The sequence below is a fragment of the Poecilia mexicana genome, unplaced genomic scaffold (assembly GCF_051168715.1).
Source record: "Poecilia mexicana isolate PSO_F unplaced genomic scaffold, ASM5116871v1 scaffold_3, whole genome shotgun sequence".
NCBI classification, from domain to species: Eukaryota; Metazoa; Chordata; class Actinopteri; order Cyprinodontiformes; family Poeciliidae; genus Poecilia; species Poecilia mexicana.
The window spans coordinates 662,892-672,608 of NW_028263372.1; the positions used below are offsets into that span (position 1 = coordinate 662,892).

Genomic DNA, 9,717 nt, shown 5'->3' on the forward strand with positions numbered 1-9,717 from the left:
GGATCTTCAGCTGTTCCACAAACAAAAAGGGAATCATTGTTGATTTCCAGTCACCATTCCATCATCCAGCTCACCTCTCCACTCAGGTTACATTTGGTCTTCGACTGTGTCACACCTCTGCATCTGCTGCTGCTATGTATAGAGTGTGCTCTCAGAGTTGCACCAACAGATACAGAGAGGAGAATACTGTCTTTGGCAGTTCAACAAGTGGTGCATGTAGTTGGATTTCAAAACAGATTGAACTGCTTTTAATGAATGAGCGTTTGGTAGGGAGCTGCAGCAGAAACTGATGGCGGCCAGCAGCTGCCAGGAGTCCGGACACAGTGAGGCAGCAGACATGTTGAAGGTCAACGTCAACGGCAATATTTTCAGCGTGGACAGAACCGTCATGGCAGACAACTGTGAGTACTTCAGAGCGTTGTTCCAGTCTGGAATGAGAGAATGCCAGCAGGAGGAGGTACACCTGCGAAGCGTTGGCGTTCAGGGATTCCTGGTACTGTTGCGGGTGCTGCGGGGGGAGCGGCCCATGCTCAACGGTGACCAGATTGTTGAATCTATTGAATGCACGGCTTTTCTCCAGGTACCAGCTCTCACCAAACACATGATGAACATCATCAGCTCTGAAAACTGTTTGCTTATGTATCACACAGCTGCTGTCTACGGGGTATGGGAGCTGTCCCACCACTCGGCCTTATTCATCAGGGACATGTATGCTGATCTGAAGGAGGACGTGCACGCCTTACCCAGGCAGATGGCGGAGTACGTGGAATCTGTTTCCCCAAGCAGCTACATGGCCGTGTGCAGCCACTCTCCATCCTCAGAGCTGCTGCACAATGTCCAGAGAACGCTTTGCTATCTGGATGAGGAACACAGGAAGTGGAGAACCCTCACTCAGCTGCCACTGAGCACCAGCACCACCATGGCAGGGGTGGCTGTCCTTAACAACAAACTGTATATCATTGGAGGAGTACATGATATCAGTAAGAGAGTTGTGGAGGCCGGGTTCTGCTACAACCCTACAGATGACACTTGGTCCACAATCTGTGGTCCCCAGCAGCTGCGCTACAGCTTCACACTGATTGGTCTTGAGGGATGTCTATATGCCTTAGGAGGGAAGTTCAACATGAAGGATCTGTCATCGGTGGAGAGACTTCAGACGTCTGAGGGGAGCTGGGGCTTCGTCTCAGCCCTGCCCTGCCAGGTAGCGTCTGTGGTGTCAGCTGTAGCCATGAACAGGATCTTCATCTGTCTCTGGAGAGGGAAGGGGGCCACAGATGTCCACGAGTACGTCCCAGAGGATGACCGCTGGCTTTTGGTCACAACACTCATCCGTCAGCAGAGCTATGGACTTTACATGGTGGGCCACAGGGATAATCTGTACATGATGCGGAACGGACCGGGTGAGGACTTCTTGCTGTGTGTGATGGACTGCTACAACCTGACCTCAGGTCAGTGGACAGCCATGTCCGGTCACTATAGCAACAGCAAAGGCTCTCTGTTCACCGCTGTGGTCAGAGGCGATTCAGTGTTCACCCTTAGTAGACATGTTACCACTGAGTACAGGGTGGAGAAGACCCAGTGGAGGAGAAAGCGTGAGATGGAAGGTTTCGGTCGGGTTGGATCCATCTATACGTTCCAGATGAGGCTTCCTAAGCACATCGTCTCTCTCAGGGATAGATGTTTGGATCAAACTTCAGAAGAAAGCTTTAGAGACAAACAGATTGTTACCCTTCCTTTACAGTGCTCCTATAACTTCTGAAGGGAAATTCTGAAGTTGGCTTTTGTGGATCACTAATAAGCAGTCAGCATCTTCCCCATAGAAGTGAAAAACTTGTTGGAGCAGGATTGTTCCAGAGTAGTATGATCTGAAACATGAATCGCAAAATGGAATTTTTTCATCAAGTGCAGCCAAAGAGACTTTCTGATAGAAAAACAGTTCAATAATATTTTAAGCTGGTTGATAGTTTAAGTTTTCACATCACATTTTTGAATAAGGTGCTTAGTCATGTTAGTTACACTGAACATGTTTTGAAGAATGTTTCATGTCGAACATTTTAGCTTTGTGAAAAACCATTTCTGATCTATGTAAAGTTCATCATTCCACAGAGAGGAAAGTTATTCATGAGTGGAAAACAACCCAGATTTCAGTCTCCCCAGGAGTGTACATCCCAGTAAATTCCACCATCCGTCAATACTCAGAGAAAAACAAACAAGAAGTCTGTTTCAGACTGCAGGTATTAGATAATATATTAGATAATATTAATGTTCATAGATGAACAATGAGAAAAAGACTGAACCAATATGGCAGATGATCATGGATTTCTGTGTGTTGGGTACTTTCTCCTTTCACCACTTAAAATGTGTTGTGTTGAGTTCAGTTTTATGTCATGTTATAATGTTATTCCCTCATCAAAAACATACTTGGAGTTTTGATTTGATTCCTTCATGCATGTTTGAGAAATCCTTGAATTTTCCATGGCAACCATTATGGATGCCTAAATGCCAGACTCCCAGAGAAGCACTCGCTTTTCTGTCTGTTAAACTATAGCAGCTACAGTAGCAACATTTTATTTCTTTATGTATTTATTTTGTATAAATACATGATTTAGTATACAAACACGAAAAAAAGCAAAAAGAAAGAAGTCATTAAATTCAATCAGAAGATGCAGTTTTTATATTGAAACATGTTTTTGTTATGATTCTAAATTACATTTGAAGCAATTTGGGAACTCTGTGAGCACACCATCCAGCACAGATAGTCTTGATAAAAAGAAAGTACACCCTGCTTCAATGTTGGTATTTTCCATATCAGAGCATATGACAGATATCTGGTATTTATCAGGTTTGAAAATGATTCAGATCTAAATGTGGAACAGGTTCTGCACTGTTATTTATTACACAAAGAAGAAGTAAAACTGGAAAAGTTGACCCTGGGTGCTTTCTTGGTGCTGTGTGGTCTCCCACTGTGCTTCTGGGAGTTTGCTGTTCAGGAGCAAACAGGTGTGTGTTCCAGCAATGCCAAGTAGGAAAGACATCAGCAATGGTTCAGTACTCAAAGAAATGACAAAACACTCTTAGCCTACATCCTGCAGACACCTTTGAGAGCAATTGATCAGAGCAAACCAAAGAGAAAAAGACTGAACAAATATTTAAGCAGCTTTCTCTTTGCACCCCCTCATTGCTGTGGTGATAATAATTCATCTATAATAATCATTTAAAGGCTGGTATTAAACTAGATCATTCATATGTTCTGACTCTGGAGCTGGAGCTGATTGAGTTTGTATTTTCTGTTTACTGTGACTGTAGATATGGAAAGACATTAATGACCAGGGCCGGATATAAAAGGATGTGGGCCCTGGGGTGCAGCCAGCTTTGGTGTCCTATCCTCTAAGTAAGAAATATCTTGCTAATGCAAATTACAGTAAATAATATAATCCTACATACATCAGCAGGTATGAACTGATGCTTGCTCGGTTAAATACATCCTCCAGACAATAGCTCCTTGGTCATTGTTTATAGTCTAAAAATCCTAATATAATACAACTCACATGACTTTTATATAAAGTGAAATGTTGCAAAAGACCCATTCATTAAATAAAAAAAGAAAAACATGAAAAAGACAGGAAACTCTTTAGGGACCACCCAAAAATGGGGCCCTGGGCTACTGCCCGTGTAAGCTGTCTCTAAAACGTGGCCCCATCAGGTGGGCTTCTCTTTGTAGTGGGTTTCATTAATGAGCTACATTTTGTAGTGTAGTCTGAAGCATAAACCAGAGCATTTAAAAGTGGATGCAGCTGCAGATCCACTTTGATTGAACATTCCAGACCCCTCACTCTGCAGTAGGTCAGACCAATGAACATCAATGTCTTGTCAAACTCAGGCAGAGGAGCTAAATGGAGAAAAATAAAATGACATCTGGACCTTATTTAGTTTTAGATACAACACAATAATTCATGGTTTAGTTTCTATCCTTCCAAAAATAACTTCTACGAAAATAGAACTGTTCTAAAACTCACTATGACATATGCTGAGAGTTTAACTGGAGTGCTTTAGTACAAAAAAAATAATATGAAAATCATGAATATAGCATTACTGAACACAACCAAAACCTACTGCCTAAAACCCACTCTCCAGTTTGAACCGAAATGCATGTGGCCGTGCCGTCACGCCACATGCATCATCAGCTCCTCAAGCGCCCGCTCTCTGTGATTCTCATGGACAAGCAGCACTTCTTTGATGGTGTGTGGCTGGAAGCCCATCTCATTGAATTGAGTCAGGAGGTGGAGGAACTCCTCCGCCTAAACAGGAAGAAGTTGAAATGAGTCGAGTCTTGAAATGAGTCAAATCTCCAGAATTCATACACTGCTGCTTACCACCTTTGTTTCACAGTTCTGAAACATCTCCAGGGCTTCTTCCACCTGAGCCATGTCATAGCCCAGCTGACACAGGTGCTCACATGCAACCAGGTAATTCAGGATCTGCAGACAGAAACACATTCAAACATATTAACATGATTGGTGTGCTTTTTTATTTTTTAATATATTTCATAATGTAATGAAATAATAAAGATGTTTCAATTAAATTTCATTTATGAAACAGTTTTATGGTATGAGTTTCCATGTCTCCCATAAGTTCCTGTCCTGTTGTCCCAGTATGTCCCAGTATGTTCTGCAGTTTGGCTTTCTCTCCTCTCAGAGCAAAGGGCTTTTCGTGTCATGGGAAAACACATAATGCACCACAAGCTGTGGAAGTCTTGGCTCTATTTTTAAACTGGCTTAAAGTGGCTTAGCATACAGTATTTCTGTTTCACCTCCCACAACCCCATACCCACTACTGCTTTGTGCTCTTCTGTTTTCTATTTCCAGATTTGAAAGGACTTACAGGAATCCTGGACATTTACTGATCAAGACCACTTTAAAGATTACAAGATGTCTGGCTGATTTGGTTCTAAATATAGAGTCAGGACTTTTAGAAGGTACTGTATGAACAGACATCATGAGTTGGTAATGTGTCCGATACAGGATGATAGCATCTCTGTTTCAGCCTCAGTGGTTGATTCCTTACCTGGTAACAACATTTCTGGTGAATGCAACACTAACCTGATCTGGGGTCTGTTGTCCTGCCCTCTGCAGGGCAATGATGGCAGTGCGGAGGGGGTATCCCCGGGCAGTGATGACCCTGAGCAGCTCCCTCTCCTCTGGGCTCAGAGCTGACAAGAGCTCCACAGACGAGTCCAGAGCAGAGCTCAGGCTCCCGCACAGCGAGGCTCTGTGGTGAGCTCTGCAGCAGTTTGGTCTGAGACGCATCTGGAAGACACAGCAGACAACAGTCAGTTATTAAAACATGGCTTTGACAGCTCATATTCTCTAGAATGCTGAGTGCAGGGCAGAGTGTCACACAGCGGTGGAAGGAGACAAGTCACACACTGTAATCCTGATCAAGGTGCTAACCTGTCTGCTCTCAGGCTTTACCAAGTCTATTTATACACTATGAAAGTATATTAAAGTTGCTAAGAAAAATAAAAATAGATGCTGAGAACTGATTTAATCTTTAAATTACTAAATATTAAGCGATCATATCCAAGCAGAATTTTTCCAGCATTTGAAACTGTGAAGAAAACAGAATTCTTTGGGATTGAATTTAAATTGCAGCTCTAAAACATTCAAAGGGTCATCTAATGAAGATATTCATAGTAACTCTGATAATGGAGCAGATTTATGCTAACCTGTAAAGGCCCATGGACCTGTAACAATGAGTCTCAGCTGCTCATTTGACAGAAACAGGTGAAACCGTTATCATTTTGCAAATCTGTTGTGTAGAGGAAAAAAACCTCACTGACAGAGATTTTCTCTACGTTGAACTTGTTAAGAGAGGAAAAATTCTTGAACTTTAAAAACCTTTTGACTCGTTAAATCCTCTCTTATGCCCGGGTTCAGAAAAATGCTGTGCGCAAAGACTGAGATCACGCAGAGATAACAGCGTCACAATAATCAGCATTTATTCAAGACAGATGCATACTATCACCAGACAAACACATCACAAAACATTAGAAACCTCAGAGCACAAACAACACATGAATTTACCGGAGAGAGAAAAAGACAAAAGATGAAACGACAAACAAAAAGCAAAGACATCTTTGGAGAAGTTGCAAGCGCAAAATCTGATTTGTTACTTCTGTGTAGAAAGTTTTATAGTAAAGGCGTATTCTTATCTTTAATTTATTCAAATAAGGCTTATCTTTGCTCATCCAACCAGGAGCTATCTCTGACCCTCTCTCAAGCCAGAAACCCCTGCCGTGTTTATGGCCTTTCACAGATGAATGTGAAAAGCTAGAACTTCCACTGTATTGTTTTCCCACAGACAAAAGGCAGTTCAAACGATCCTAGCAAACCATCTGCTGTAACTACAGGTAAAATAAAGGTCAATAGGCCAGAATAAGTTACTGATTTAAAACCACAATTTAGGCCATTTGAATCAAGATATGTTAAGTTTTAAAACTAGCTTATTTTAAATTTAATTTCTCAACAAACTCTTCTATTTGTTCTCAAAGAACTGAATATATATTTAAAACATAACCTGAATGAGTTTGTTGATGTCAGGTCTCAGAGATCAGAAGCTAATAGCTTTAATTGTGTTCATACAACAAGCTGTGGAATTATGAGTTAATTTACTTCTACCAGAGTAAATGAAACAGGGTTTAAAGTCATGATTTCACCTGTCAGTACTTTTCATTTGGGTTTCTGTGTTATGGTGGAAACAGCACTCCCTGTTGGTGGTTGGTTGTAACAAGGGCAGAGGGCACAGGGGTCACGTTGCCATTCTGAGAGAGACAGGCAAGAAGTGGGTTCACTGATGGTAAAGCATTGTAACTGTCCTTCCTCTTTTATTATTCCTGGCATGGGCGGTTCTACACAGGAGCCACAGGGGCCAGGTCCCTGTAGGACTGGTCATGTACAGAAAGGAGTGGACCGTTTTTGCCTTCATAGCTTTACTTTAATGATGAATTGCACTTTTAACCTCAGCTGTATTGAGACAGGATCACAGTTTTCATGTGATGTATCAGGGCTCTGCAACCTGAAGCTGCAGACATGCAAGTGGTTCACTTGATATATTAAACTATGAATTATTGCCTGTTCTTTTTTTGTTTGTTTCATTCTTTTGTTCTGTGCTCTCATGAAAAAGCACTGGCCCTCTTACCCTGGCCTACCTAGTAAATTTGGTCATTGGGTCACTGTTAGATGTAATGATGTCAGTCAGGATCCTAATGAATTGCATGTTGTAAATTTGTGGGTTTAGTAACAGTCCAATGGATTAATACAGACTTTAAAGAAATCCACTGGTTTGTTGCTAACGTAAAAAAAACTGTTGTTCATAAGATGCTGTACCCACTGCAGTGAATCCATGATTTTGGACCAGTGCATATTTTGCTCCATACAGATTAAACAATTATCAATAACTCCTGGACATTATTAAACACAAAACAGAGAGAAGCAATATGAAGATATAAGAACCGAACAGGTTTACATTTGAACTGGACCAAGTTAGACTATGGCCAAATTCAGCACAGTTACATAAACACATAAACTAAATTAAACAGTGTGACACTACTGGCCGAAAGGCATCTGACACAATGTAAATATCTAAGTATCTAGTATCTAGTGGCGCAATGTCTGGTTTTAAGTTTATTTGAAGTCTTTGCAAAGCATATTATGAGACTTTTAGCTTTCCCTATATCCATTAATCTCTCTACTGCACTTTATAGCTTTATAGTACGTTTATGTTCTCATATTGTGCAAAAACCCAATAAAAATCCTCATTTGAAAGAGAGTGGTAATGAGCTCTGAGACTCACTTCTAGCTGAATTAGTCGTAATGATGGACAATGTTTAAGGGCAAAGCAAATTATACTGTAAAGAATACAACTCAGTGCATGTATATTTATGTCCTACTCCACACACATAATAACGATTGTCTCGGATGAAAGAAAAAGACAGAAGTACTTTTTTCCACAAATTATCAAGTTGTTGAGATGCAATATGAAGAATATATCTTACCATATCTGCTGTTTTATGGTTGCCAGTTGATTTCTCGGTGGTATAGGTCCTGGTGTTGGGCGCTTTGTATGAGAATGAGCTCAGAGGCTGACTGTCCATGTCTTGTTTTTTGGACATGTCTGTCCCAGAGACAGAACACTGCCGCAGGTTCTTCCTACGCTTGTGGGGGAGGCTGCTCAGGCAGGATGGAGGATTCAGCAGGTCTGGGATGAAGGCTCTCTGTGCTTTTCTTTGACCGCTCTGACATGAAGCAGCTGGGTGCTCTTCCTTCAAACAAGCTTTAGCTGTCAGGTTTTCCTTGGCTTCCTGCACAGTATTTCCTCCTTCATCTTCCGAGTCCGAGATGGTGAAGGTGGTGCGAAGTACAGCAGGATTGAGGCTGTGGGAGCGTTGTCGAGGATTTGGTTCCCAAAAGTCAGAGCTGTGGCGGCTGGCTAGACGACTCTGCTGTGGGCTGCTGAACATCATCCAGTACGGAGGACAAGATGGTAAAAGTTCAGATGGAGGGGTGAATGGCTGAGGCCGCTGATGGTGGGTGGGACCATTCTGTAAGCCAGTTAACACCCAGTTCTCCAGGCTGAACTCATACTGTAATATCAAGAAACAATATGCATCCTTTTACTACCTGTTTTACTGGAGCAAAGAACTTTTAAAATTAACTGACTTTTTGTTAACCCCATTAAGGGAAATTATGTGGCTTCTGTCTTTATTTTCATTGTTTAGCAAAATTGTATCCATTCTTAATGTAAAATGTACTGAAATTTGGTTCACATTCTGATGACATGGGCCATGTCATGTAAGCTAAATTTACCTCAGAGGCTAAATAAAATTTTGTTCTCTAGCATGCTAAGAGCTGCATGAAACACTGAACACACAAACAAATGAAACACATAAAGACACAGAGTAAGGAAAGCATCCGTACTGCTGTTTCCCGTAATATGCTGAGGTAATCAGGCACTGTCACTTTGACATCATCTTTGACTTCTTGTAAGACGACAGCCTGGGGCATCTTCAGTGGAAGACCTTCCATCCTATTCGGTTCACTGAGACACACACACACACACACACACACACACACACACACACACACACACACACACACACACACACACACACACACACAGGATGTGTAAAGAGTACACCCATCTTGTAAACACAGTTGACTGGCATTGTTTTAAAACCTATATCTCCAAAACACTTGTCACCATTTCAACAGTTTGTTTGTGTATTATTTATTTAATACATTGCAGAGACTATTTTCCTAATACATATTACATTGACGAGAAATTCTGTTTTTTGGGTTATGGGTAGGACTAAAGTGTGAAATGATATTTGGTTAGGCTTAGGGTTATGCATGTACTGGTAATGATCAGTGTCAGGATTAGGGTTATGCTGTAGAAATGAATGGAAGTCAATGGAAAATTCCTGCAAAGGTAGAGAAACAAACATGTGTGTGTGTGTGTGTGTGTGTGTGTGCGTGCGTGTGTGTGCATGCGTGTGTGTGTGTTTGTGTTATGTGAGATTTGCTTGGCCATATCCAGATATTTTGTAAACAGGCAGCTTGTGCTCTGCTTGTGTTGTGAACCTTAAAGCTGGAAGGATTCTGATGAGTCCAATCTGTTCCTGACCAAACAAACGTGTCCTCTCTAACCTTGCTTTACCAA

General features: G+C 41.5%; 2 protein-coding genes and 1 long non-coding RNA gene across 3 annotated transcripts; 2 read left to right on the plus strand and 1 right to left on the minus strand.

The window, feature by feature from the left end:
* The first annotated feature begins 227 nt into the window (after positions 1 to 227).
* On the plus strand, positions 228 to 2,928 carry kbtbd13a (kelch repeat and BTB domain containing 13a). Its single transcript, XM_015008336.2, has one exon. It carries the CDS (start codon positions 290 to 292, stop codon positions 1,757 to 1,759), a length of 1,470 nt encoding a protein of 489 aa, XP_014863822.1. The 5' UTR covers positions 228 to 289; the 3' UTR covers positions 1,760 to 2,928.
* A 1,235-nt stretch (positions 2,929 to 4,163) lies between these two features.
* LOC148160067 (uncharacterized) lies at positions 4,164 to 9,167 on the minus strand. The gene is made up of 5 exons (XM_088004010.1): positions 8,976 to 9,167; positions 8,054 to 8,641; positions 5,100 to 5,306; positions 4,377 to 4,478; positions 4,164 to 4,298 (listed from the first exon to the last, which is right to left on the minus strand). Exons 1-5 carry the CDS (start codon positions 9,081 to 9,083, stop codon positions 4,164 to 4,166), a joined length of 1,140 nt encoding a protein of 379 aa, XP_087860136.1. The 5' UTR covers positions 9,084 to 9,167.
* On the plus strand, positions 4,392 to 5,725 carry LOC148160068 (uncharacterized). The gene is made up of 3 exons (XR_015762435.1): positions 4,392 to 4,466; positions 4,866 to 4,975; positions 5,133 to 5,725. It is a non-coding gene; the product is annotated as an uncharacterized LOC148160068 (long non-coding RNA).
* Positions 9,168 to 9,717: the final 550 nt, after the last annotated feature.

What these genes read in the sequence shown, in the direction of transcription:
- kbtbd13a (XM_015008336.2), top strand. Translation starts at nt 290, where the DNA reads ATGGCGGCCAGCAGCTGCCAGGAGTCCGGACACAGTGAGGCAGCAGAC.
- LOC148160067 (XM_088004010.1), bottom strand. Translation starts at nt 9,083, where the DNA reads ATGGAAGGTCTTCCACTGAAGATGCCCCAGGCTGTCGTCTTACAAGAA. An exon ending in ACCATAAAACAGCAGATATG is followed by an intron (nt 5,307 to 8,053) that starts GTAAGATATATT and finishes TGTGTCTTCCAG; the next exon opens with ATGCGTCTCAGACCAAACTG. An exon ending in GACAACAGACCCCAGATCAG is followed by an intron (nt 4,479 to 5,099) that starts GTTAGTGTTGCA and finishes TTCTGTCTGCAG; the next exon opens with ATCCTGAATTACCTGGTTGC.